At 40.4% G+C, this 27,722-nt stretch overlaps 2 protein-coding genes across 10 annotated transcripts in view; one reads left to right on the forward strand and one right to left on the reverse strand.

Moving 5' to 3' along the window:
• LOC103147003 (SPRY domain-containing SOCS box protein 4-like) overlaps positions 1-16,335 on the forward strand; it is a 67,683-nt gene extending 51,348 nt beyond the window's left edge. For all 8 annotated transcript variants that reach the window (XM_016678001.1, XM_016678000.1, XM_007565130.2 and 5 more), the window contains one exon: positions 15,050-16,335. In XM_016678001.1, the coding sequence (XP_016533487.1) occupies positions 15,050-15,177 (128 nt within the window). In that variant the 3' untranslated portion in view covers positions 15,178-16,335. The remainder of the gene's footprint in view (positions 1-15,049) is intronic.
• On the reverse strand, positions 4-27,534 carry LOC103147031 (calsyntenin-2-like). 2 transcript variants are annotated; one of them, XM_016677999.1, is made up of 9 exons: positions 27,122-27,534; positions 26,817-26,984; positions 26,129-26,274; positions 25,887-26,007; positions 24,038-24,228; positions 23,685-23,937; positions 22,411-22,416; positions 17,331-17,334; positions 4-16 (listed from the first exon to the last, which is right to left on the reverse strand). In XM_016677999.1, exons 1-6 carry the CDS (start codon positions 27,273-27,275, stop codon positions 23,719-23,721), a joined length of 999 nt encoding a protein of 332 aa, XP_016533485.1. In that variant the 5' UTR covers positions 27,276-27,534; the 3' UTR covers positions 4-16; positions 17,331-17,334; positions 22,411-22,416; positions 23,685-23,718. The 2 variants fall into 2 exon arrangements, with proteins under 2 accessions (XP_016533485.1, XP_016533484.1); XM_016677998.1 differs by lacking the exons at positions 4-16; positions 17,331-17,334; positions 22,411-22,416 and having other exon boundaries at positions 22,755-23,937; positions 27,122-27,532.
• Between the last annotated feature and the right edge of the window lie 188 nt (positions 27,535-27,722).

Genomic DNA, 27,722 nt, shown 5'->3' on the forward strand with positions numbered 1-27,722 from the left:
GTGACTGTGTGTGTGTGTCAGAGAGAGAGAGAGAGATTGATGGCTGTAATAAACCAAGGACATCTATTGAGGTGTGCGCTGGAGCAAAAAGAGTAGAGGATGTGATCATGCAGTGATTCACTGTAGTGAGACTGGGAAGTTACACCGCAGGTCGTTTCACCTCAGCGGCTTTGGGTTGAAGATTGTATGATTTGTTTATGAGTCTTAGGGTTAGTAAAGGTGAATCAGTCCGAGAAGATTGTGTGTATGTATATATAAACAAAAGTGAAGCATATTTGACGTGATACTTGCTGCACATTGGGATGATGAGTGCTTACCCCAAGCTGCAGTTTTAACATCCAAAAGAGCTGCTGAGAACCAGGGAGGACGTTATTTGTAGCCTCCTGTTAAACTGTTTTTGGTAACAGTCTATTAGAAGCTCACTGTTTGAATGGAAACTCCATTTCCCTATTAAATACTTTCCCTTTTGCTTCCTTGCATTACTCGAGTGTCACTTTACTTTAATGGAAATGGACTCTCAGCCTGTAATGGTCTTGTTAAAACCCAAGACAGGCGACTGCTGTCATTTTGTGGCCCTTGTATATGTGTGACAGCAGTAACGATTGTCTGTGAAACGTAAAACAGCCGTGTCTCACAAGAGCTGTTATGGAATGTCAGAAGTGACAAAATTCAATGAGTCAATAAGTAATTATTCCGGATGACGCATTTATCAATAATGATAATCAAAAAAATAACAGTGAGATGAATTTATTGTATTATATGTTTGAATCACATGTAATTATTAGTTACTTTTATTTTTAGCAGTTAGCAGTATAGAAGCAATTGATAATCAATCTGATTGGTCTCCAGTTGTGTTCTGGTTTAGGTCAATCAATCAAATGTTTGATTGATTAATCTAATTGATTAATCCCCTGAGGTGGAGATTAAGCCATTAGGAGAGTTTTGTCGTGAACTGCTGCAGAGACAATTTGAAATAATTCATTATTGCTGAGATACATATAAATAACTTTAACACATTATGAATTTAAATTTATCTCACTTGTTTATTGTATAATTTTATAGAAATACATTTGAATTGAATTCAGTTTTCAGTCTCAGTTATATTTAGCAGTCTGCAGAACTAGACCTTGCGACTGCAAAAACCTTGCGAATAATGTAAAAAAATACAAACTAGTGAAACTAGTGAATTCAACAAAATTGCTTTCATTCTTTAGACCTGTACAGATGCGTCACTCAAGGAAAAAAACAACCCAACAAAACATCACAGACATTGACTGTAGTGGTTTCATGTGCGCCTCCTCCCATCAGACAGACTTATGCATGCATGTGTTTGCAGTTAAACTCTACAGTGGGAAGAGTTTAACTGTCTGCTTGGAGCATCTGTTACCTAGTTTTGTCCCATTTAAACTCTGTCAACATCATTTTGTCTGGAAACAGAACGCTCCTCAGACTTTATCAGCGTTGCAGCTGCTCTCCATGTCTAATTAAACCAGGCTGTCGGAGCAAAATAAAATATATCTCCTCACTTGCGTCCCTGGCATTTCAACTTGCATTTCTCTTTAAAAACAACAAAAACATGGCGACTTTTAACCTTCTAGCTTCTTAGCATTTCTTACGGTCACTCCCGAGTCTGAAAAGGAGTGATTCCTGTGTCAGGAGCGAAGAGATTTTGTTCTGATTATGCGAGTTTGAAGCAGGCTCCTCTGATCCTGGCCGACGTCCTGGGCTCACGGTGGTTACAACACGACTGACCTTGTGTTGCATCTTGACAGCGAGCCAGAGACGAGGATTAGCAGTTTTCTTTTCATTCTAGGAGACACACCGAGAGTCTGAAGGAAAATGACTGCACAGCTTTTACACAGTGAACCAAACAGCCTGATAAAAACCTGCTTTATATTTACAATTTAAATATCCGGAAGTAGAGGGGGTGAGCATAATGTCGACAGCTGTCTTGTTTTCTCTGAAAATGTGAAAGAATAAAAATGACTTTTTTTAATTGTTGCCCATAACTACCAATGAGTCTCTTATGTCACTGTGGAGAGATTTAGCCCTGCTGTGTTTTTTGTTTCTGTTGCATAAATGTGTCAATTCAGTGATCTTGGAAAGATTTTCTGCAAGAGCGTCCTGTTCAGAGTGATGCCAGACAAGCTTAGTTGGGTACACGACTGCACTTGAACTAGGCCAAATCAAAACCTTCACTTCTTCTGATGTGTGATCATCTGTGCTTGGATTTAAGATGCCATGCTGATGACTGGATATCACATATATATGTTGTCATCACAATATTAGTGAGTTCAGTACTCGTATTGAAAAGAACTGATTGGTAACTTTTGGTTAAAATATTCCTAGTGTTATGAACTTGTTGCATTTGACATGCTGATGGAATATGAATCCATTTGGTCTGTCTCAGTGCAGCAGAGGCTCACACTGCACACACAGGACATTGCCCAAAAGGCCAAAGTTCGCAGAATCTAGGAAGAACATGTGACAGAGAGGAAGGATGAAAATAGGCTTATATTGCAACTGATATTGCAATATTCACCAATATCGCAAGATTTTCTAATGTCTCCCAGCTCTATGCAGGTATTCAGGATTTTCTGATAGCAAGCAGAATTAACGAGGCAGACTAAACCAGAGCAATGCAATTAATCACATTTTAACTCATAGCATAACAATGGGGTAATTATATGTTCCCACAAGGCAAAGTTGGTTTGGATTAGCCATTTTCTTTTCTATGAATGAATGAAATCATCATTTGAAGCCTGTTGCGTGTACTTAGGTTATCTTTCTCTCATACTAAACTTATTTTTTTTAAACCTCTGAAACATTTCCGTGTGACAGAAAAGCTCAAGGGGTGAATCCTCAAAATGCTGCTCATCTGCATGCATTCAGCAGTGAAGTGTGTTTCCTAAAGCTGCTTTTGGTAGATGATGTCAGGAAGTGACAGCAGGGGTCCCTGTTGAACGGGAGTAAAACTCTTTCAGGCGGCCTCTGAAGCTTTATTTTAGGAACCTCGGTTGTTCTCTTGTTTGTTGCTGCTGGTTTACCGCTAAAGAGCTCTGGGATGCAGCGACAGGCTTTTGTTGTCTGGCTTCAGAAGTCAAAGGTGGGGTCAGAAGCATTTTATATCACATTCTCACAATCTAAACCTAAAATAGTCACTTCGTCTTCATCAGAAATACACCATTAGGCGAGTATTTAGGATGAACTCTTTACTCATTTTAACTTTGCTCCTGTCTCTTTGTTCTCTCACTCTCCACCTCTATTGCAGATCTTTTGTTTTGGCCTTTCTGACCTGCAGCATGTTTCCCACCTGTCCTCTTTGCCCCTAAGCCTCCAAAGCTCTGCTATAACATCCTGTTCTCTGTCTTCCTCTGTCTTTATCTTCAGCTCCACATGCTTCTTCTTTATCCTCAGTCTCTGTCTTCAGGCTTCTGCCTCCAGCCTCTATTTGTGTCCTGGCTCCACTTGTTTGTATCTGTAGTGTTCAGTTGTTGATGCTTTTTTCCCCTTCCCGATTCCCACATATGTGTGCGCCTCCAGCCCCTTTTAGCTGCTGTTCTCTGCAGCTCCATTCCTCCTTCAGCCTTTGTACATGTGAAAGGAGAGGTACCATCGCTTCACTCCCTTGCAGCGTGTTCTCCTCACTCCACAGCTCTCTCGCCTGCTTCTGCTCACCGCCGTTACTTTGATCCGACTCCGTTTCTCTGCGTTTCAAATGTTATATTAAGACAGGACTCTCGACAGCTGTTTCCTTTTCCTTGGTTGACCTCCAACGTCTGAGCCTCTCCTAGACCCCTAATGCTGTCCAGCAGCAAAGGCATCAGCAGCTGCATCAGCTCTGCCTCTTCTGATGTCAGAAACTCTCCTCTGGACCTCCACACAACACGTCGGACCCCCGGTGCACCAGCACAATCTGCAGTCATCGTGAGACTGGTGGAACAGGAAGCCGTCGTTATTAGGAATGAAATGTGTGAACATAGCCTTAAGTGTTTTCAGGTGTGCCCCTTGTTGATTCATCAATTACAGAAGTCGTGAACGGCGAAGAAGTAATGACTGTGATGCCTGAGAGGAAGGAGTGACTCACATGTGCCCTCTGGAATTCACATCCTTTACTTTACATGACTCATCCGCCTCATTTTGTAGAGATTTACTCCAGACTTCTGGCATATCTTTAATCTTCTGCTCACAAAATGTGATCACATTTGTCCTACATGACACTGTAGTTGTCATTGACAACAAAATGCAAGTCCACTGCCAACATCAATATCATCAGGTTAGGCAGGTGGTCATATTATTGTGCCTGATGGTGTTAAGTTCAAAGTAGAGAACATTATGTGTCGTCAATCTGATTCTAGTGTATCCAGGTCTCCACTCTATTCTGAGGTTTCTAAAGTGTGACGATATTCCCAATTCCTGCATGTTGAGGTTGAAGGCTCCAAACAATAACACAGCCTTCCTGTTAGCCACCAAAAGTGTAGCTCTCTCTCTCACTCTCGCAGTGAGAATAACAAGATTTGCCTCATGTGTTTAGGTGTTTTGTCAGGTAGACTCAATCAGTTATCCCACACAGCCCCGCCTAACGCGTCTCATCCTGCCATCAAGTATAAGCTTGTTGCATTCTGCGACAAGCTCTGACTTAGTTGGATGTAGAGATGAACATTACTCATTATGACGCACCACTAAACGCTGCGTTTTCTCTGAAGTGTAAAACTGCTGATATCATCCTGAAACAGCTTTGTGTACCTGTGATATTTGTTTTGGTGCTTTAGTGTCTGAGGAAAAAGTTACAAGCACACAAACGCTCCATTTCATTTCTGTCAATCTGAGGACTTTGTTGTGAATTTTAGTAGCTGCGTTTATGCCTAACTCTAACCTTGACCATAGGATATTCCTAACTCTAGCCCAAACAAAAGCTTAATTCATGCCGTTCATCTCAGCCTAACTAGTAGAGCTCATTGGAAAAAACCCAGAGGATCAGGAAAATGTCCTTACTCATGTACAAATACAGACACACACACAAGGCCTGACCCGACACATAAAGCTGCTGACGGATCAGCTGGCTTGTTATCTCAGTCTGTCTGTCAGGTTGGTGGCAGAGGCTCGCCTGCTGCACATGAGAAAGCTTATGTCTGTGTGTGTGCACGTGTTTGTGGGGGGACGTTGCCCCGTCTTCTTTCTAAAAGACCTTCTATACCAGAGCCACAGCTGTCTTTTTGGGGTCTCTCTCGCATGACAGCAACATTTTTTTCATTCTGGTCTTTCGTGTTTTCCCTTTATCCGTTCTGTCTTTACCAACTCTTTGTTTGTTGACTTGGGGGGGGGGGGAACACTTTTGCAGAGTTGGTATACACATACAGGATATGCTAAAACTAGGCTTTTCTGGCTTTTGCTCACATTTTGGAGTTCTGTTTGTGAAGAAACGAAATGTCTGCTAAAGGGGAGTTTCCCTACAAATTACATAAGGAATAACAACTACTGTTTTGATTTGTGTTTCAGCAGATTCCTCCTGAAGTTGCCATTTTTCTAGATACGTTTTTCCCCTTCTCCCAATGGAGTAAAGGACATTAGTACTCTCTCTGCTATGTAGCTTTCCTTTAACTCCTTCCACCTCTCTGCTCCCTTGACCTCTTCACATCGCTCTCCTCTTCATCGTCTCAGCCGTTTGCTGCTCCTCCGTGGCCCGTCCTCCTCCCCCGCCACCATTATTTTTCCACCTCTCTTTCACATCTTGCCTCCTCCTGTTTCTCTTATCTCCTCTCCTCTCATCCCAGAGGAGACGGCGCACATCGGATTTACAGTAATTCTGCACGGTAAAGAGAGAACAGAGCTTTAAAAAGAAACACCACCATGCCTTGTACTCCCGCCATCGTTCGTCTCTATAGTAGCCAGATCTGCCCACAGTGCCCACCTCTTTGTGTGACACCAATGTGGACGCAAACACATTAGTCATATATTTTTTTTTTTAAATGTCTCAAGCGCCACCGTTAGTTTTGTTGAAATGTTTCGAATGTGTAGTTTCAACTTGAGAGAAGAGTGCTTCTTTTAAATCTGTGTGAGACGGTCTTTGTTTGCATCCATCAGACCTCTCGTCATGCGGCTGCATCCTTCTTTAAGTACAAAAGGATTTTCTGAGAAATCCTCCATTACTTCATCAGTTCTGCACAGCGGCTTCCTGAAGGGTAACTGCGCTAAACATTTGGTGGTGCTGTATAATGAAGCACGGAAGAAGACGCAGGGCCGGTTCTGAATAAGGCGGACTGTGTGGACAGAGATGAGTTTCTAGTGCGCCTGAAAAAGAGAGAACCGTGCTCAAAAGAGTGAAGACACACCATCGACTAATCCCTACCTCGGCTCAGATGTGTCTTTTTTTTTTTCCAAGTGAGGTTTAAATATCTTTTTCTGCCTTTCTCATTGATGTGTGAAGAGTAACTGCTGCGTCTTTTTCATGATTTCCCGGGATACGCGTCAAATGGAGGCAGAGAGATGTTTAAATGTGTATTTCAGAAAGCTTTGATGTTGACACACACTGAAGAAAGTCCCCTCTAACACCATTTACATCTGACTTTTAACTTTAGGGGAAAGAGGAAATCATTATTCCCTGCCAAGTTTCAAGTCTGCAGTACTTCTGGGTGTTTGTAATCTCAATTTCCACTAATTAAAGTGTTAAATTAAGCATCAGTGCTTGTTCCCTCCCGAAGTTTGAAATAAACGACTAAACAACCAAATAACTTTGGAGATGCGCTGATTGGAGATTTAGTGTCAGTACCACTTTAAGTGCTATAACCAACGGTGTTCAAAGTATTTTGTTTAATCCTTCATGCTCTGAGCGCTCATTGTCACTGCAAAACAGCCTTTGCTCTTTTAAAATACAGAAAAAAATTTTTTTCAATCAAATTAAAAATACTTTACCCATCCTAAAGGAAAATTAAAACAGCTCACTGTCTGAGCTGCAGAGACAATACTCCACAGTGACATGTCCTGGATGACACCGTCAGATGTTGACGATCACTGCTAATCCGTCTCATTTGCTTTTGCTGCTCCTCTTTAAATGTCTGTAATGACTTTCACATTTGAGTTTCAGACTTTTGAAACTCTGAACTGTGACCTGATTGCACCAATCAAACAAAAAACAGGATCAGTTGAGCTGAAAATTGTCCGTTTCCGGGCAACAAAAGATAAAAGACTAATGGCTTTGCCAAGTGACTTTTCATATCTTTTTCAACATTACTCCGTTGGCACACATCTTTATATGATTGCTGTTGGATAATTTTATTTTTTTTTTATCAACTAAATCATGTTAATAATAAGGTTGATGTGTTTTCATGAAGTTTTCAGGTTCCTTCTTGAGATGTAGTGTGTGTGTGTTCCTGTTTTGATTTCCTGTGTTCGTGAGCTTGCATTTGTTTGTGCTCTTTGCATCTGCATTGCTAGCTGTCATCATGCTTGCAAGGCAGACTTGTGGATTTCCTTTTGTGCAAATATTTGTCTCTTTGCACGTTTCCTGTTAACTGGAAAACACTGCGATGGGTCAGTGGACTGACATCGGGTTAACAGGTGTGATGCTGTTTGGACTATTGAGCTGTTGCTAGCTGTAACCTTTTCTGCATGCACAAGCTTATAAGCTGACAAAGGTTGGTACCTAACTTGGCACAACATAAGAAAACCCTAAAACTGCAGTTTTCTCCCCATTTTAAAATAATATTGACTTTAATTAAAGGATTAAGGGATTACACGGCCCTGTTAATTCTTCAACCTCTCAGGCTTAGAAAGCACTTTCATAGCTAACAGGATAATGCCTGTATTGTCATCAAGCTAAACAGAGATGTGTCTTTTTTTTTTTTTTTTACCCTTATTGCCATTTAGAGATTAAGGAGGTGTTTTTTCTCTCAACTTGGATAGATTTGTTAAAAAATATACCAGGTGATTAATGCTCGAGATTTTTAGAATAAGAAAAGAAGAACTTTAAAAAGCAGCAGCAGGGATTTATTGATGGAGGAGTCCCTACCAGGTTTATTTATGTAGCACTAAAAAACCCCCCACAAGGGTAGAAAATGAAAGTTTAGAGTTACAGATGAGATGAAGAGGAAGCTTAAAGAAGAAGAAGAAAAAGATCATTTTCCTCTAAAGATATCCGATGTGATTTCATATCGCATTTCTTTGGCTGGTGCAGAATGAGAGATCACACAGCTCGGTTAAAGCTTGTCCTCCAACGCTGAGATCAGTTTACCTCTAACTACATTTTCTTCAGCTGAGTTTCTGCAGTTTGCTCACAAACACAGACTCCCGATTCTGAATATTTTTCTTCCCTTTTCTTTCTTTTTTTTTTTTTTAATTTTCGTTTTCTGTCCCGACACTTTGACGTCTCCATCGGTCTACTTGGACGCTTCCCTTCCACGACCTTCCCGTTTTGTTTGTTCCTGCTCCAAATTTTAGACGCAGCCGACTGAGAGAAACCAGCGTCTTTTGCCACCTTGACGATGACGTTTTCTAATCCCCTCCATTGTTTCGGCTGACAGGCCTCTTGTTGGGACCATGTTTCCCGTCAATCAGCCGGCAGCAGCTCCTGGTGGTCTGCAAGCACTCTTTTAAATCCAGACTCATTTGCATGGACTTTGCAGGCATTTGTTTCGGAAATTCAAATTTGAGGCTAATTCCAACATGAGATCGTAACATCTTGTTCTTATTTACAACAGTGACATTTTACTTCATTTTGTTCTATTTGGTTTGCAGGATTATGTTTTCAGTGCGAATGATTACTAATGATGCGTCACATATGAATGATGTTGGATCTTTCTAAAACTGAGCTATGATACATGTAACGGACTATTAAAAAACAGAGGGCTGTTTTAATAGATTTGAATAAATCTGGATCTCCCACAACTCGTCTCTATTAAGGTTTATAGTTTGAACTGCAGTCATATTCATAACTCAGCACAAACAGAAAGATGTCGAATAGCTTACGAAGGCAAGTTAGAGTCATAGCTTACCGTTTCTAATTTCCCTGCTGGTCGAGTTAAATGGAAAATAACATTTCATCCCGTCATACCTTGTTGGCGTAGCCGTCTTGATATCCTTCCACCGAAATGTGAAGCAGCAAACATTACAGTGGCGTCACTGTTTTTGCAGCTTTTTCTGTTTATTCAGGGACATCTGCAGCACTGGTGATGGAGAACATGCATTCAAGATCAAAATTATTAATACCCCTCACAGTTTTAGCCTTAAAACAATCATTTCATGTATTTCTTTGGACTAACATCCAATATTAATGTCTTTGAGTGCCTCAGTCAGAAAGCAGACTTGAGCTGAACATTAGGGTGATGGCAGGGAGGCATTCCAATCTGTAGATTATTTATTTATTTATTTATTTATTTATTTATTTATTTATTTATTTTTCTACTGATGCTCCTTTTCCGTTAACTTATTACCTTTTGCAAGATGTCTGTCCCATTCCTGTCAGAAACAAACCTCATGGTTGGCAATAATTCAACTATCTGACCAGGGAATAAAAAACTGTGACTTTATTCAGAAAGTTGGATTTGATGTGCTGGACAGCGTGATAAAAGGTTTCAACTTTCAGGGAAGTTAGATTTGACTTTCTTCTCATATGAATATAACTACTTAGACCCTCCAGCTTCCACTTTAGCTATAATAAAACTTCACAGCTAGAGTTTTCCTCACAAATGTAGCAGAGTTAATTAGATGCAGTCAGCGGTACAGCAGAGAAGTTGATGATCCTTTTCTTTTGTGTTCAGGTTCACAAGTAAGAGGCAGCTGCAGTAGAGCCTCTAAACTTACTATGAATGTTGTTTCCATATATATATAAACATCTGAAAAAACTCACGTGTGTTCTCCTCTGAGCAAAAGAAACCTAAAAAGCCTTTCTTCTGTCTGAACCCCCCCGCCCCCTTTTAAACCTGCACCTTTGTCGGCTTTTATTTCTCTTCCGGTGTTCCCCTCAGGTTAGTTTTTACATCCATCATTACAAAGAGATGCTGCTCTTGCCATTTTTTGCCCTCACTCCCGTTATCATTTTCCACAGACTATAAATCGGGCTCTTCACCACTCTGTGCTGCATCTCATTACAGGCGTCGTGTCACATTGCGTTCCCATATGACTCGTTGTTCCCGCTGCAGCGGATCAGGGAGTCTCGGTTCATATTCATAGAAAGACGTGTGATCGGAGCAGAAGTTCATCCCAGAATTCACCCTGATGTCTCTCAGGTTTGAAGGGATTCTTTTTGAGAGGTTAAGGAAGGTAAAAAAAAACAACAACAAAAAAACAAGTTACTGGTTTGATTCTCAGCAGAGAGAACCTGCAAAAAAAGAGAAAGGTTTTCCTCTCTTCTTTTTATTTGCATTAGAGTATTTTGTTACTTTCTTGTATATTAGTCCAGCTAAAAAAAAAATGGAGAAATGTTTACCTGTTCTTTGAAAATTGCTATTATGAAACGATTAAACTCTGACTAAACTAGTTCAGCAACTAAATGCATCATAAATAGAAGCTTGCTTAATGTATCAGAAACTGCATGGCTGTCTTTTTCTGAACTCCTGGTCGAACTGCGATATGAAGCCCTTCCGCTCTGAAAGCGTAATGACGCAGACGCAAATGACCCAGCGGCTGATGATCCACGGTTTGTCGCTTTATTGCCTTTTCTCACTTAAGGATAAACTTATAGAATCAAACGCGATGGAATCGGAGTCATTAAGTGGGGTTTGGTTTTTGCCTTGATTTGTTTTTGGCATTTTCCTGGAAGTTATTAAGCCCAGCAAATTAGAGTTATCGTGCAATACGAGGCCATTATGAACATCTGAAGGCAGCTGATGATTAATGAAGAGCTTTTATTCAGTTTGTCATTTATAGAGCAACGCCGTCAGCTCAAGCTGGAACTGTACGCACAAACACTTTGCAGAACTCGGGTTGAAACAGTTAAGACCGGGGATGAACTCAGCTGGGAGTTTGTGGCCAATTCCCGATTATGGATTTTGTGACGCTCTGACTTGCTGGAAGAAATTTAAACTTATTTTGAATTTCTCCTTTATTAATAACAGGATACTTCCCCCTCTCCTCCCTTTTCGCATTAATTTAAACTAGAACTCACCAGCAATAAAACATTTATAGTAAAATATGGTTTTAGCCTGAATTTCCTAATAAATAAATAACATAATAATAATAATAATAATAATTACAATAGATTTAATTGACGCTTTTTCAACTCAAATCGCACCTGAAAACATATTCGATTATTATACATGCCATCCAGAAACGGGTAACATTTTTAGTTTCCAGCTAGCCAATCACTGGACGGGGCAGATTAAGTGTAAAACGTTTGATTACAATCAAATTGCCTCCTCCTGTGTTTCAGATCTGGTGTATCCCTAATGAAGAAGGGTAATAAATAGGCTGTAAACCTCTTAAATTTCAAATTACACAATGCTTAGCGGACAAATAATATGTAAATGACCCAAAAGTTACGCTGGGATTCCTCGGGGTCTCCACAGGCAGGACTAATGAGGTGCATTAAATGAAATCTCTGAAGGTAAACCTGATGAGTCTCGAACTTCTGGAGCTCCTTTGATTTTAAGTTTCTATTTTAGGAGGTAGGAGTTACAGCTTGTGAATCTTTTCATTTTCAGTCTGCTTCTCTCTGGTAATATTTTTACATTTTCAGTGTTTTCTCCAGAGAGAGGGAGAGTAGAGTAAAAAGCCGGAGACACACACACACACACACACACACACACACACACAGAGAAGACACTGGCTCCCTCCTGATAGCAGTCACACTGCTGTCTGCTTAGACCGCCTCTACATAACAGAAACTACGCTGAAGAGCCTCCAAGCACACTCAAATTAATTGGATTTGCTGTTAAATTGCTTCTTTTGACAAGTACACACACGCACACACGCACACACGCATGCACACATACAAATACCCTTGCAGTTAGCTCGCTGTGATTAAAAAAATGTTGTAGCGTCTCTAGCAGCAAATGGAAGTTCCCAGCTCCAGTCTACTGCAGTTTAATAAGTCTCCTGCACTCACACACGGGCTTCCAGCTACAAATCAGGACAAGAAATTGGCTTTTCTTTCTCCAAAAGAGGTAATTAGCCACTTATGCCTGAACTAAAATAAGCCTTGCAGAAACTGTATCCCCAACATTCATCTGTCTTTGTCAGTTTTCAGCGAGTTTTGTTGCGACGATTAATTTTTTTCTTCTTTTTTTTTCCAGTATATTTGGTTTGGATTCAGTCGTCCCTATAGCTTATTTGTGAAGAGATACTTTTACGTGAAGCAAATTGTCTGCATTATGTTACCCTGCTGGAACAGAAAGGGGCACTAATCACGAGCAGGTGTCGGTAAACACTCTGTTCCTCGCTGGTCTCTGGCCAGCAAGGCACTAAAGCCAGCTTAGCATCTCTGGTCTATTTGGAGTCTGCTTTGTTCTTCAGCAGCTTTCAGAGCGAGAACACAGCAAAGTCCCACTGCATGCTGTTCTTACTGCGTAAAATAACGCTCATTAAGCATTATAATTCAGCTTTATGTGTGAAGCATGATGGTTTTTATTTTAGACCAAACTTAACGCATCAGGTCCTGTCACATCCTGTTACCTGCACCGATCAGGCATAAGATTATGACCACCGACAGCTGCGTTTTACTACCCTGTCGTCATATCGCCTGGTGTGAGGCATGTTAGTCAACAAGTGAACATTTGTCCATCATTTGATAAACAGGCAAGTGTAAGGATTTGAATGAGGTTGAAAATGTGATTTATAGATTTCAGCATCTAGCATCTCCAAAACTCCAGCTTTGGTTGTGTTGATCCCCAAACTGAGGGATCTTTTTTTTTTTTTTTTAAATCAACATTTGTATCAAAAATCAGCAGCAGATGCATATTTCTCCACTATACTGACAGAACGAAAAATCATATAAAAAATGCTGCTCTTTATTTCCATATTTTTAGTAAATAAGCAGTCATGCTCTGAAATATAGTGAAGGGTTTGTGTTGGGATTTTATTTCAAAGCTGGATAAAATCAGGCGATTTTGTTTTTCTTTATAAGAATGATCATGTTTTGCTGTTTGTGTTTCTTTAAAAACTTTTTTCATCAAGTATGAAATGCTGAGATCTTGCACCTTTGCAGATGAAAGAATTTTTTATTTTTTATTTTGCATTTTCTCATTAATGAGATGAAATACTTTTTTTTTTTTTTTTCTCTTAAGGCACTTGGTTCAGCAAAAACAATTTGACTGCGTTCCCATCGTGAGCGAAATTGAACGCACCACACATGGCCACGGTAGCAAATCTTTTATTTATCAGTAGCTTCGTCTATAGTTTTGATTTAAATGTGGTTTCCAGGATGAAAGCATTGTCCTGAGTCAAACAGAGGGTAAAGCAGACAAAAACTACCGACTGTCCACAAGTTGTGCCTTTTCTAAGCTTTAATGTGACAGTGACAGTGCAAGGACACACGTTCATGATGGGTGGATTATGTGTTGTGACTCTGAATGTGTGTGTGGAGGGTGGGCTGTCTTTCATCCAGTGGGTTTAACCTTGAGCACATGCATGCAGAGAGCGCTGCAGCTTCAGGAGCGGGCGGTAGAGGACAGAGCTACAACAGGTGATGGCACCGTGTGCGTGTCCTCAATGAGAGCGGCAGGGACCGATGGGCCGTCTCTGCTCCAGCGTCCTTTTTAAAGCGGGCTTTGAGTTTGTAAGACACAGATGTCCTCTCAGAGGAGATCCACACACCGTCTCCTTTTTTCTTTTAACTCCGTAAACAAATATGGGGCTGAGAAAGAGAAGCAGTTCAGAATGACCACTTTAGTCTGGTTTCAAGTAAATCCCACAAAGCTGTTGAAGTAAACATGTTTAGAGTTTAGACATAAACAGTGATCGTTTCTATGACTGATTTCTCTTCTCATAAGCGTTGTAAATGTTCGTATATCATCCTAAGATAGTGGTGAGGTGGGGTTTTATTTTTGATACAAATCAGTGAAACCTTTTTAAGTATCTATATTCTGGTCTCACATTTATTATTAGCAAACCTATTTTTTTAGCTCTTAAGATCTACTTTAGACCTTTAAGCATCTTAAATGGCCAAGAAACGAACAAAAACTTTAAAAGGTTGTCAGCTGTCAGATTTGCCATATGGTTTGCATCTGGTTTCCACTTATTTTCATCGTAAATGTTCATCAAATATACTAGGTTCGCCATTATAGCACTTTACAACAATATTCAAATCCTTGAGCTTTTTTTCTCATTTCTAATTGTGTCACATTAGAATCAGAGTTTATTTATTTTGCAGGGATTTCACACGATAGACCAACACAATCTAAATCCCTGTGTTCAACGTCTTGGAGTAAATATTTTTGTGCTGCTGCCTTTTGCCACGGTTACAACAGTGAGATTTTTGAAGGATGTTTCCACCAGCTTTACTTTTTTTTTTTTTATCTTCAGATTTCTGAAAATGTCAAAATTTGCACTGAAAAATAAAGATAGAGCCCTAAATAACCAACGTAGCAAAACAAAAACACTTACACTTTAAATATTTTCATAACTTTGACCATTTCCTTCCACTTTACCGTAATCTACTACTTTGTGTCGGTCTCGAACGAAATTATTTATTCTCTGGCTGTGACAAAGTATAAAATCCTTCACAGGGAGTGAATCATTTTTACCCGTATCTGCATACTAGACCATATTTCAGCCAGTTTCTCATGATGCAGCATCCTGTCTCCTCTGTTAATGTTGTGCTGCAGCCTGTAGCATCTGTTACCTCACTAACAATTCCTCTGAAACGGCAGTGAGGGAAAAAAAAACCCCCAACAACATTGGTCTGCTTATGTTTTCAGTGTGGCGCGCTAATGATCCAGTTGCGCATAAGCTCAGGAGTCATTAGCAACATGTGCCATTAAGTAATGCATGAAAATAATTATAGAGCTGCTGTGTTGGTCTTCCGTTCACTCGGCGAGTATGAAGGTACGCTGTAGATGTTTGAAAAGACAATTTAACGTAGCTTCCTCTAACCCTTTCTGTTCTCCGCTCTCCTCAGCGGAGCCCCTGCCGCTCATGGACCTGTGTCGACGTGCGGCCCGCCTGGCGTTGGGTCGGGAACGGCTCAAGGAAATTGAGAGCCTCCCTCTGCCCCAGTCCCTCAAAAATTACCTCCAGTACCAGTGACCGACACCGGCAGATCCAACTGGGACAACAAGGACGAGGAGCAGGCCACCAGAGATTCTGCAGATGGACGATGAAAGGGTGAACTTGAGGTCGCACAGAGGGGATGATTGATTGAAGAACGTCCACACCGGAGCACCGCAGCTCTCATGAATCCGTACAAGGACGGATAAGGACGAAGGCAGATGAACTGGAGGCAGAGGAGGAGAGGAAATTCAGGCTTTCCAACAATCGGACCACACCAGCTTCTTCTTTTTCTTTTTTTAAAATTAATTTTAGGCTGCTTTTTTTGGTTTTAGACTTGAAATAAATTATTGATGACAGCGTCACATCAGTGTCTCTTTCATCCAGACTGAAAACCCATCCTCTGATGGCACAGCGCTGTTAGGTGGTGAAAGCAAACATCGCCATCTAGTGGTGAGAATAATAATAAAAAGAAAAAAAAAAACAGGAGAAAGTAAGCACACTAATCCCATCCATGGAGGCCTTTCTGACATTCACTCACTGACCATATCATTGCAGCTGATGTCTGTTCATAATCCACACTGGCACAGGTGGCTGGCGGCAGAATCAAAAAATGTCCAAAAGGATTTTTAGCACTGATGTTGTATTTATGTGACTGACCCCAGGCCTGCCCATCAGCTCACACTGCACACAGATTACATCAGCACACATCTGGGAGGTGTGTGTACAGATCCACACAATACATCCTTATCTGAAGAGAACGAAGCCCCTTTTCAGACATTTAATGCCGTTTACCGCACTCTTCTTAATCCTTCTTCTCAACGCTTTAAATTAAAACATTCTTAATCAACTCCTCGGCATGAGAACGTGGAGTTTGACATTGAATTATAAAACCAGAACTAGTTCTGATTTCTCACAACTGGTGACTCTTTAGTTTTTAGTTGTATTAAATATATACTTTTTAATATTAAACAGATATGATGGTTAATTTGCAGTATTGTGAAAAGTTTGCCTTAGGAAGAACCTGATCCAAGTTCGGCTATTACGTGTTAAGACTAGAATAAAACATGTTCATAGTTCCCCACATAATCATTCTGAACTAAATTAAAACTTATATCATTAACTAATTTATGTTCATTCTTTTTTTTTCTTTTTTTTTTTACTTAATTCCATCTTTAAAATTATATACACTGCTCAAAAAAATAAAGGGAACACTCAAATAACACATCCTAGATCTGAATGAATGAAATATTCTCATTGAATACTTTGTTCTGTACAAAGTTGAATGTGCCGACAACAAAATCACACAAAAATCATCAATGGAAATCAAATTTATTAGCCAATGGAGGCCTGGATTTGGAGCCACACACAAAATTAAAGTGAAATGTTCCCTTTATGTTTTTGAGCAGTATAGATCATTGTCTTTAAGGTCATAAAGGCCATCTTGCAGCATTTACAAGCTGGTCTTTACAGCCTATTTGCCTCAGTTTAATGACCTTCTGTGCTTAGTTAAATGTATATGAAGTTGCTTAAAAACTCAAATGACTCTTTGTCCAAGTTTCTTTTTTCACAGAGCGTACACTTCACATAAACGTCTATGTTACATGCTGCGCTCTGTCCATCGTGAAAAACATTAAGTCCAAAGTTTTCAAAAAATGTGCTGTTTTATTTTTTTAGATGCATTCACGCACAACAGAAACACAAAGGTATTTTTTTAGCATCATGTCCGTGCATAACTAAATAATCTCTGTTACTCAATAAAACTTAGGCAAAGTTCAAATGAGGGCATTTTAAGCTAAATAAAATGATTTACTACCGCCCTGTGATCACTTACATGTTATCCAGTGGCATCTTCATAACGGTAAAGAAGTTTTAAACTTAAGAAAAACAAAATAGCAGTAAGAAAAAAAATAATCTGTTCACTGAATTTAATTCACAATACCACACTAAGCAGCTGTGGGAGAAACACTACGAAATAAGACAGAAGATCCAAGTGTTGATGCACAACTTTTCCTCCAATATGTCTGAAAGGGGCTTCATTTCTCAATCGGTTAGAAGAAATCTACCTTTCGGTTTTGGTTAAGCTAGTCTTTCGTTTCTTTGAAAACAATCAATCCTCACGTGACACTAACCCACTTACAACAATGTCAAATCACAACCAAAGTTATTTCGGTGGAAGCCATCGGTCGTAGAGACGCCGGCTGTTGTTTGTAGCGCCCCGCTGTAGCTCACTTGGTAGCAAGCAGTGTGTGTGTCAGCTCTCCACGCCACTGCTTTCACTTCTTAGGAGACCAGAGTTAGACTGGACCTGTAAGAGAGGCCGTAGCAGGACCTCTGGACCCGGCAGGTGTGCTGCTGGATCCGCACAGAACATAGACGACCAGTCCACAACCACGAGACCAATCGATTTCTACTTCCTTAAAAATGGCTTGAGTCACTTTTTCCAACTTTATTTGTGTTGTTCAGTATGAAACCTTTTAAATCCGATAATGAAAGGATGGAGTTAGGGTTTATTTATCACAAGCTAGTTGTGTGTTTGTGACATTCAGGTTGATTTTGTTAAGACGATGCTGACGATGAAGGGAGACGGAAACTCAAACTTGTTACTTCAATGCTGCTTTTATTATTATTATTATTATTATTATTATTATTATTATTATTTGCGATGGTTATGGTCTTATCTTCTGTTTTTACTGGTTGGAATGAGGAGAATGGGACCATTTCAAGAGTTTAGTGGAATCAATTAGAAGTATGAAATGTGAATAAAAGCCAAGTGACATTAAAACACTTCATCGCCTTTTTTCTTTCAATCCACTTCTGCTTGCAAACGATAAGCACAAACGAAGCAACGTGATTTGAAGAACTCCTCTCTAAGACGCTCATCAATATGCAAAGACAGTACCTCAGCCAGTTTGAAGCAAAGGAAACAATATATTGACCAACAGGAAGATGGAAATGGGCCTGGCGGTTCGCCGGGGGGGTTCAGACTGCTACAGCATTTTTAATTTTGCCTCGGTGAGTTTTAATCTCTTGTACGTGCTAAGGGAGGGAAAACAATGTGGCAATTTTTCCTGCCTTTTGTTTGCTGATGTTCATTTAGCAGTTTTTTCCCCCCCTCCCTAGGAAGTCAACAGTTACTCAGCTTCTGATGCCGCTCCTGCTGCGGTAAATAAAACACATTCAGGAGGAAAACTGCAATCGACTTCAATCTAACAGAATCTGATGCTTCCTCCAGCTGCAGGATCAAGACTCTTTGTTAAAACAGGAACATGTCAAGCTCACACACACACACACACACGAGCATCATTATTTCCCTGTTTTCAGCGATTGGCTCTTATTATGGCAGCATAAGACCTATTAAAATGAAACGCTGCACAGGAGATGACAACAGACAACACTAGTGAGCTAATGGAAATTGATTTAGTCCCTAATTAATCCCAGTTACAGGATGGTTCTTGCTATGAAGAACCATCCTGGTTCTATAAATGACTTCAATAAATGAAGTCATTTATTGACTTCATTTATAAGTCAATAAATGAAAACGTATTAGTACAGTACTGGACTTTTATATTTCAAAAGAATGCTAGAGTAAAAGTGATTCAACCATTGATTAGCTTTGTTTTAAAACGTTCAATCTTGTAGAACCATCACTGATTCAATGAATAAAATGTTCAAGTTGGAGATACAATTTCACATCTACAACCCAGAAAGGTGAGTTTTAATTCAATATTAAAAAGATGATTGTTTCCACACCGTGCCACAAAGCGTTTTTTTTTCTTTCTATCAATTTTCCAGAAAATAATGAAACTACCAGACAGGTAACCATTAAGTTAAAGTCCCATGAAGACGCAACACCGACTGTTCAGGGCTTCATCAGATGAAGTCTTGCCACGCTGCTTTCTGCCCTCAGTTCTGCTGAATGTGCATTTCTACGCTTCTTGCGTCCCCAAGGAGGGAGAAATACAATCGACTAATTAGTAGCTTAATGTGGCTTTTTAACCGATAAGCACTGCATGTTCAATAATGCTGAAACGGACCTCAGAGAGCCAAGAATGCAGTTAATAGCTATTGACTTGGTTGAGCCGTTAAGCTGGTGAAAAGGGATTTTCTGTGCTTGGACATTTCTGTCTGTGGCTCGTTCCATCTTTTCTTGAAGAACCTCCTCCAAATTAAAGTTTCATTTTTTTCTTTCTTCTCTGTTTACAAGACTAAGATTTTCTAAGTGCAGATCGTTCTCTTTTCGGCATCCTTCGTTCTCATCTCTTTATGCTGTAAAACCAGAGAAAATCATCAGCACACATGCTTTTAAAGGAACAGGATTCATTTTTTCAGCCACATAGAGACATTTTATACCACAGTCAATGTTATCTATAGTTGTTAAAAAAATGCTACATAAATCAAATATGACTAAAAAAAGAAGATCTAACTTTGTAATTTACGCCTTGAAATTGGACCTCCGTCTCTTTAAGAAAGTTTTGCTCTTCCTAACACTCTGCCTTCTGATTTCTTTAGCAAATATTTTGCCAACATTTCCCCTTTATGTATCTGAATATTCATATTTTATTTGTCTGGCTGAGTAAAAACATTGAGCAATAGTAATAAGGACAAATACACCAAATAGATCCTGATTGGTATTTATACGTAGAAACATAAACCGTTTTAACCCTGAAGAGCCAAACAGATGGGGTTGGGGGTTAGGTGAAATTATTTACCAAATAATTCAAAGTTGGCATTTTTAATAGACTTTTAATCCAACCTTTAAAGCAACTTTGCATGAACTGTCAATATTTACCAAATGACACTTCCTGACATAAACATTCATAAAGACTCCTTCGTGTTCATAACAGGCGTTACGTCGCGTTTATGACAGTGTTATATTCTTATGCAATAATATTAGGTTTATTTAATATTAGGTTTATTTCTATTAAAGAAATAAACCTTTAATAGAACCTATCTGAATTTTATCTCTAATGTCGGTTTTACCCTGGCAGAGAAATGGCTTCACTTCTGACAAGAGCAAATAAAGAAACTGCATACGTAAGGTTAGAATATTCTTTACTGGCCCAAACGCTGGAACAGATGCTGTGAGACGTGTAAAAGACATCGCCTGCATCAACCTGAGTTTTCCATCAAAACAAACGTAAACATCAGAACGCTTAGCAACAGCAGCCTTGAAGGATCCAAACAGGGAACGCGCGCGGACGCCGCAGACACAGGAAGCAGAGCCGAGTAGAGTCTAAAACAATTCTTTATTGATCCATTTACAGAAAGCTGTGGGATGACCACCAGATAGAGATAAATCCCAACTATTTAGTTTACAAAAAGAAAAGGAAAAGGATTTATAAAATAACGGTCTTAAACATTTTTACAGGGTTTCGTTTCATATGTAAAAGAACCTCTTTATCCTTAATGTTTACGAAGCATATTATGACAAAGAAAACAGGGCAGTCGTTTCACAATGGTGACGCCACGAGCACAGGTGTTTTAAAGGACAGGTGGACACGCGACATGTCTGTTAGAGAGCACATACATCACAGGTGAGGAGGGGGGGGAACCAAGCTGCGGGTTTTTTTCCAGCCGCTCTAGCCTCCTCGGGTTATAACTCTACATACTGGACACTTAATATGAATCTGTAGGGTGAATTCAGGGTGTCGTCAAAGTTGAGGATGACTCTGGTTCCATCACAGCCGGAGGGACGTAGGAAGGTCAGTGACTGCAGGACAAGAAACGGTTTTCCTCTAAAGGTTCAGGGTGGGAGTTCAAAGAGGCGCTTCACAGATTTTTACAGAGGAGGGTTTGCCGTCGTCGAGCTGGGCGGCTCGGTCAGTGGTGACGTTTGCATAACGCGCTCTGTGGGTCGCCTTTCGTTTGAAACGAAATGTACGTTTTAAAAGCTGGATTTGTGGGGCTGTCGTTAGGATGCAGATGTGGATTATGGAAACCTTTCAGAGAAGGCGAACTCTGAAAAACTTTCACGTCAGCTCTTCCCTTTAAGCGTCTAAAGGATATAAACTGCTTTTGTCTCAGTGGGTGGGAGGAAAGCACCAACACTTGAATGCTTATAGTTCTGGTCAGTTTTTTTTTATTTATTTTTTTTACATCCATTCATTATCGACATGAGTGTATTATTCGTTTGGTTGATTTATTTTCGCTGCAAGACGCTAAGAGACATATATTCTAATATTTAGGGTGTGTGCACATATTTGACCTAGTATCTAATTTGCCATTGAGTGTATTAGAGAAAGTTCAAAAGAAAATCAAATTAGTGCACCCAGCTTTGTAGTGTGTGTGTGTGTGTGTGTGTGTGTGTGTGTGTTAATAGGTGTAATCGAAGTCCAAAAGTGATATAATAGTCATGCGCATGCTGAGTGGATGTAAACTTCTGATTGACGACGTTATGAGGTTATGAGGAGATGGAGCGGGAACCTCTCAGTCAGACTGACTTACGTTTACACGTTACATTTAAAACTCATTTAAACTTGAAAAAATAAAAATATCTTCTATCGCTGTTTCTCAGAGTTCAACCTTGCTGCAGGGTGATGCTGGGTGGTAGTAGTCATGGTGATGCCTATGATCATGAAAGTCCTGTGTAAGTTGTAGACTCACTTACATATTGCTTTTAACCAAACTAGGAAATCACAAGTTTAAAAAAAAAAAAAATCCGCCTCTCTTTACCTTTCATTTTGAGGCCAGTGTTGGCCTTCAGGTCTGAGTTAAAGTAGCTTAATGCGATTAAAGACTTCCGATTCAAGATAGAAAAGCCTTTGGGATAAAAAAAAACAACAAAAAAAACAAAACAAAACATGATTAAGTTAGCTTTAAAAGCCTAGCAAAAACTAGTGGAGGGATGGCTGCTACGCATAATCTGTTGTGGCATGGACATTTTATGCAACATAGAAGAAAAGAGGAATGTTTTGTAATGAGAGATCCCATAGTGTTGACGATGCGCAGGCCGCAGAGCCACAGCGCTGCTCATCCAGAAGAGGGAGGCGTGAGGCTGCAGACGGGGATGACGGACACTGAGCAACAACATCGCTACACCACACAGAATATTTAGATTCAATAATCTATATCTAAAAGTTTTATGCATATATTTAACCTGTGGACATGTGTATTCATATGTTTGATCTGCAGACGATGCGGTTAAGACGTGAACACAAAAAGTAATGTTAGGATAGGTGAACAGAGCTTTGCTTAAGTATTCATAAGCTTGTAAACATTTTTTTATTTTTTTTCCACATTTTGTCCTTCTTACAACCAGACATTTCGAAGGGATTCTATGTGATGAACCAGGACAAACGAGTTCACAAATGTGAAAGAGGGAAAGATAAATGAAATCCACTGCAACTCTGCCATTTCAAGAAGTGCTGCTCAATCCATCGTCTCGACATTTAAATCTGCGATATGCATAGGAAAAACTGCAAACAGGACTGGAAATGAGATTTCACCTAAATTAAGAGGCTTGGGAAGAAGAGCGTTAATCAAAGCAGCAGCTCAGAGGCCTGTGGTAGCGGTGGAGGAGCTGCAGAGAATCAAGTCTCAGGTGGGAGAATCTGTTGATAGGCTATATATATATATATATATATTCTGCGAATTTCCTGAATAGTTTTTTTTTCACATCAACATAGTGAGAATATGTTATTTATTTTCTTTTTACTTTGTTTTCTTGCAATCCACCATTAATCGCAAGTTTTGCAATTTCTGCCAAGTATCAAAATTGTGTGTGTGAAAGCAATTGTTAAAAGAAATGGATTTTTTTAAAAAATCCCCATTTTCACTTTGCCACAAGCCTACTAGATGACACAGTAAACATGTGAGCTGGATGCTCTGCTCACATGTGACCAACATTGAACGTTTTGGATTAAATGCAAACATAACATTTTGCCAAGGAGAACTATCACTACACACGAGCCTGAACGCATCATCACTACTGGGGGAAAAGTAGAGGAGGCGGCATCATACTGTAGGGACGCTCTTATTCGTCAAAGACCGACAGGCTGATCTTTGGAAGACGGATGAAAGTTGATAGAAAACTTAGAGGCTGCAGAAGGCTTTAAATGTCACTCTCTGTTTGTTCTATCACGTATAATCCCAGCTAAAAACATTGAGGTTTGAGTATGAATACTTTTTGTAACACACTGGACTAAATTCTGGGACAAGAGACGAGTTTTATGTGTTATGAAGAAAAACTTCAGACTTGTCTGCGCACACACACACACACATGATAAAATGACACATGTGTTTACTTTGTGTGTTTATGGATGCTCTGCCTCACTGTCGGAGGCGGGAATAATGGCAAACACTCGGACAATGACTTCCAGAACTGTGGCACTGCAGCTAACTGTATAATGTTTGACTTTGTCCAGAAGAGGGCGATATTACTTCAAAAACGACAATATGGGAGAATTTATGTATTTTTCCAGCAAAAGATTGTAATTTATTTTATCAGACAATTTATGTGTGTGTGTGTAGATGTGACAAGCATGTGTTAATGCCTGCATAGTGTATGCGTGTGTGTGTGTCTGCAGTTGAGAAAGATAAAGCCACTGTGTTTGTGTAGACGGATTCCTGTGTGTGTGCTCAGTATGTTCCACATGAACTGTCCCACTCAGGTTTCCCCTTCTGCTTCCTCCCGTTAACCTCTTGTCTTCCTTTGTTCCCCTCCTCTTCGTCTTCATCGCTGCTGTCTGATTCAACGATCGTCATGCCTCCCACCAGCTCAACGTCGTCTTCTTCATCCTCCTCCTCACATTCTTCTCCTCTCGCAGCTTCTCCCGGCGCCTGGGGTCCTTTCATGTCCTAGGCGACAAAATCCAGATCTCACATCCATAGCCGGCGGTCGTGTTCACTGCATCAGAGATAGATAAACCTGCTGAAGACTCGAGACGTTCTCGGTTACCTCCATGGGGTTGACGGTGATGTTGAGCCCAGAGCCTTCCCAGTCCGACTCTGGATCCTTGATTTCATCCTCCTCGTCTCTGGAGCCCTCCTGGTGCGTGGCGTGGATCCTGTAGATCCCGATCACCACGATGATCACCAGGGCGGCGATGCACACCACAATGACAACTGTGGCTGCAGGGGGCGCTGGACCTGGCGGAGAAAAGACAATCACGAACTAGCAGCGTCACTTCAGTTTCAAAGTGTTTTTAATAAGAGACAAAGCTGGAGACATGTAAAGCACAAAAGACGTTCATGGTTTGGTGGCGGCCCGAGCCTCAGGATTACGATGAGAGATAAGAGCGACAAGGTTCAGCGGAAACTGATTCAGTGAATGCATCATGTGCAGCGCCAGCATCACTCTTGAATGCACAAAGAATGTTTACACAAGACTGAACTCTTCAAAGAGCAAGTAGCTGGAATATCAGCTGTTCACTTTTTTTTATTTTTCCCCTCGCTGCGAGCCACATCTTTTACGTTTTGATTGGTTGCACCCTCTCTGGCAATCCTGACCGTGAGATTAGAGCACCAGCAATTCATCGGGATGAAAAAGGCACACAGAGAAGGAAACTAAATGTACATAAGTTAACCTTTTATTTGAACTCATTAGTCTCACTAGTTATAGATCTAACATAAAAAATTAAGACTCCTGCTTTCTAAATAACCTCCAATCCATTTTTCATTTGAACTACGCCGAAAGCAAGACATTACAATCCAACCTGCAGACAGAGTATGAATGCACCGAAATGGACTTGCAGAAACTGTCACAAACACATCAGATGTCAGCGGTAGCCTACAAAGCTGTCTTCTGTAGGTTAAAGCAAACTCTTCTTCCAATCTAGTGTCAGCCCAGGACAGAACAGGAGACTTTATTAAAAATCATATCTTGATTAATTTAAAAACCTGGAGAACTTTGTGAACCTTAATGGAACATCTAAAGCCCAAAGGAAGCATTTTAGAGGTAGGTGATGAGGGGAGCCTACATGAATCATCGACTACTGAGGTCAGTCACTTTTTAGGGTTTCTTGATGTCACATAGAAAGTGAAGTGAACTACAACCTGTCAGAAAGTTTTCTCTCTGGAGTCAATTGACCGCTTCCTCTGTAGTGACCATGTTCTGTTTGTGTCATAAATTTTGTTTATGAGTAATTTGTCAAGGAAATCCATGTATAATGGCAGCCTGGGTCTGTGAGAGGCATCATCAAAACTGTGTTATCTATCAGAGGAAAACAATCAGAGCAACCTTCCTCTTCTTAGCTATAGTCTCACCCGCTTTGGATGAATAACTTCAGGGACTTCAGGGCTGAACTTGCTTCACTCCACATTTACAGCTATGAGATGTTTGACGTTTACTCCACAGGCTCTCACTGAGATCATCATCTGTGTTTGTTCTGTTCACATTTTCCTTTTCTTTAAAGGTTTTGGTATTTTATTTAACAGTAGTTTGACAGGAAACAGGGCAGTAGTTTTAAATGTTCTTCACTTCTACATATTTTTTTTCATACTGTGGAAATATGGAATAGAAATTCTTTCTGAGACCTCTTCACATCTTCTACCGTACTCATAATCAGATCTGACCTTCTTTCTGAAGCTCTCTCGATCTCATCATGGGGTCCGGTGACATTTTAGAGGTCAGGAGCACGCCAAATTAAATGTCTAACATTTAGACAGGACGAGCTGCGCTTTAAAATGCTACAGCACAAATTATCATCAGGTGGGAACAAGTTTGATGAGGAAAAAGGAGAAATCCATGTGATCAGACCAATCAGCCAGGTAAGGATATGTTTTCCACTTCTTCATCACTGGCTTACCTGACATGTGTGAGTTCGGGGTGTGGATCATCAGCGGGTGATGGACCGGTCTCATGTACTGGGACTGGGCGGCCATGTGATTGACGTGCTCCATGGGCGCAGTGTGGTGAAGGACGCTGATCTAACGGAGCAGGAACAAAGAGCCGTCATCCTCAAAGACGAGGCCAAAGAAAGGCACACAGTTTAACGCACAAAAAAAGAGAAAAAAGAGAAAAATATTTATGAATAGCCCTAAAACCTGCCTCCAGGTTGAACTCGTTGCTGGTGTAGCGTCCGTTGAGTTCGGAGCAGGTAAGTCTGAACCTTCTCTCCGTCAGAGAGGCGGGTCTCCAGTTCCTGTAGCGCAGCTGCCTCAGGACCTGCTCATAGTGGGCCATGGAGTCCACACCTGTGGACAGAAAAACCCACTGACAAACTACCCTACATTTACATATCCAGTTCAAAATCTGCAGGACGGTTAAATAGATTTTTCTGCCTCTGATGTCTCTGGTGCAGACTGTAGCTGAGCAATAATGACACAGAAAAATGAAAAATGTGGTTAAATCAAAATGTATTTATTTATTTATTTATTTATTTTTATTTTTTTTGTTTCACTGCTTCACAGTTTTACCTAAAAAGAAAAGTGTAAATTTATGGACTTTTAAACAATAAGGAAGACATTTCACACATTTTTAATCTCTACTAATTGCTTCCCAGGTTTTGACCTCCTTTCAGCTACCTTTTAATTAAACTACTTGACTTTTTATCAACGTAAATAAATAAAATGTAAAGATGAATGTGTTGCTTTGCTTCACTCACTGAGATTAGTGGACATTTCCCTCCTACCTCCTGATTTAAAACAGAAGATGGGTTTTTTTTTTCTCCCCAGATTTTTTTATTTTTTATTAAGATTTCTGACAGATACGGTTGAGGTTTTATGAGTGATGTTACCATATATTGATATTCCAGAGGTGGAGTTGGTGGCATCGAGGTGCTTTCCCAGTAAAGCGCTGTGCTGAATCTCCAGGCTCTCTCTCTCTGGTTCCAGTTCGTCTCCGATTACAAGCACATCACAGTAGTCCAGGTTGTGCATCACCTCCATCACCCCTGGCCGGCGGACTGCACACACAGCCACAAAGTTACTTAACATACGAGTAGGAAAAAAAAAAAAGTTTGCATTGATGAGGTCTGGAATTATAAATAAGATGTCAGATATATATATATATAAAAAAAAGCTCAGAGGTGTGTCCACTCACATCCCCCAAAGCTGTCGCTCTTCATCACCGTGCTGGTGATCCGCAGCTCTTTGAAGGGCGCCACGCCCAGCGGGCTGCGGAGGACGCTGGCGGGTCTGACGAGCTGCTTGGATCCTGAAATGGTGATTCTGGGTTCACTGGGCGGCAGCACCATGACCACCGCCTTGATGTCCGGGATGGAGACGCACGTGTCCTCTCCAAAACACCTGACCGGTGGACAGAGGAGGTGTTACAGCAGCACGGCTTATCCGTCTTCACCTAAAGCCTCAACTGTTAGACTCCTACGGTGCCGATAACGTGCTCGATACTCGGCACATGCCTCGTCTTGTTCCAATAGACAATACAAAGCAGAAAACATCCATTTCTAAAACAACGCATGTTTTTTTTTAAGGTTATTCCTTCACCAACTAAAATACAGCGATGTATTATTAACGAGATTTTATGTCAAAAACACAAAATAGAACAAAGGTTTTGAGCAGAAGGAAAAATCATGCATGATTTTAAATTATTTACAAATAATAATAATAAAAAAAAAACAGAAATGCGGTCCAAACACTGCAGAACTACCTTCGTCTCACGTTACAGCTGTAAGAGCTTCGGG

Source organism: Poecilia formosa, unplaced genomic scaffold (genome assembly GCF_000485575.1).
Source record: "Poecilia formosa unplaced genomic scaffold, Poecilia_formosa-5.1.2 Scaffold172, whole genome shotgun sequence".
NCBI lineage: Eukaryota > Metazoa > Chordata > Actinopteri > Cyprinodontiformes > Poeciliidae > Poecilia > Poecilia formosa.

Coding starts and splice junctions, on each gene's coding strand:
- LOC103147031 (XM_016677999.1), bottom strand. CDS start 27,275: ATGGTGCTGCCGCCCAGTGAACCCAGAATCACCATTTCAGGATCCAAG. Junction 26,008..26,128: donor GCAACGAGTTCAACCTGGAG/GCAGGTTTTAGG, acceptor CTGCTCCGTTAG/ATCAGCGTCCTTCACCACAC. Junction 23,938..24,037: donor TCACCGTCAACCCCATGGAG/GTAACCGAGAAC, acceptor TTTGTCGCCTAG/GACATGAAAGGACCCCAGGC.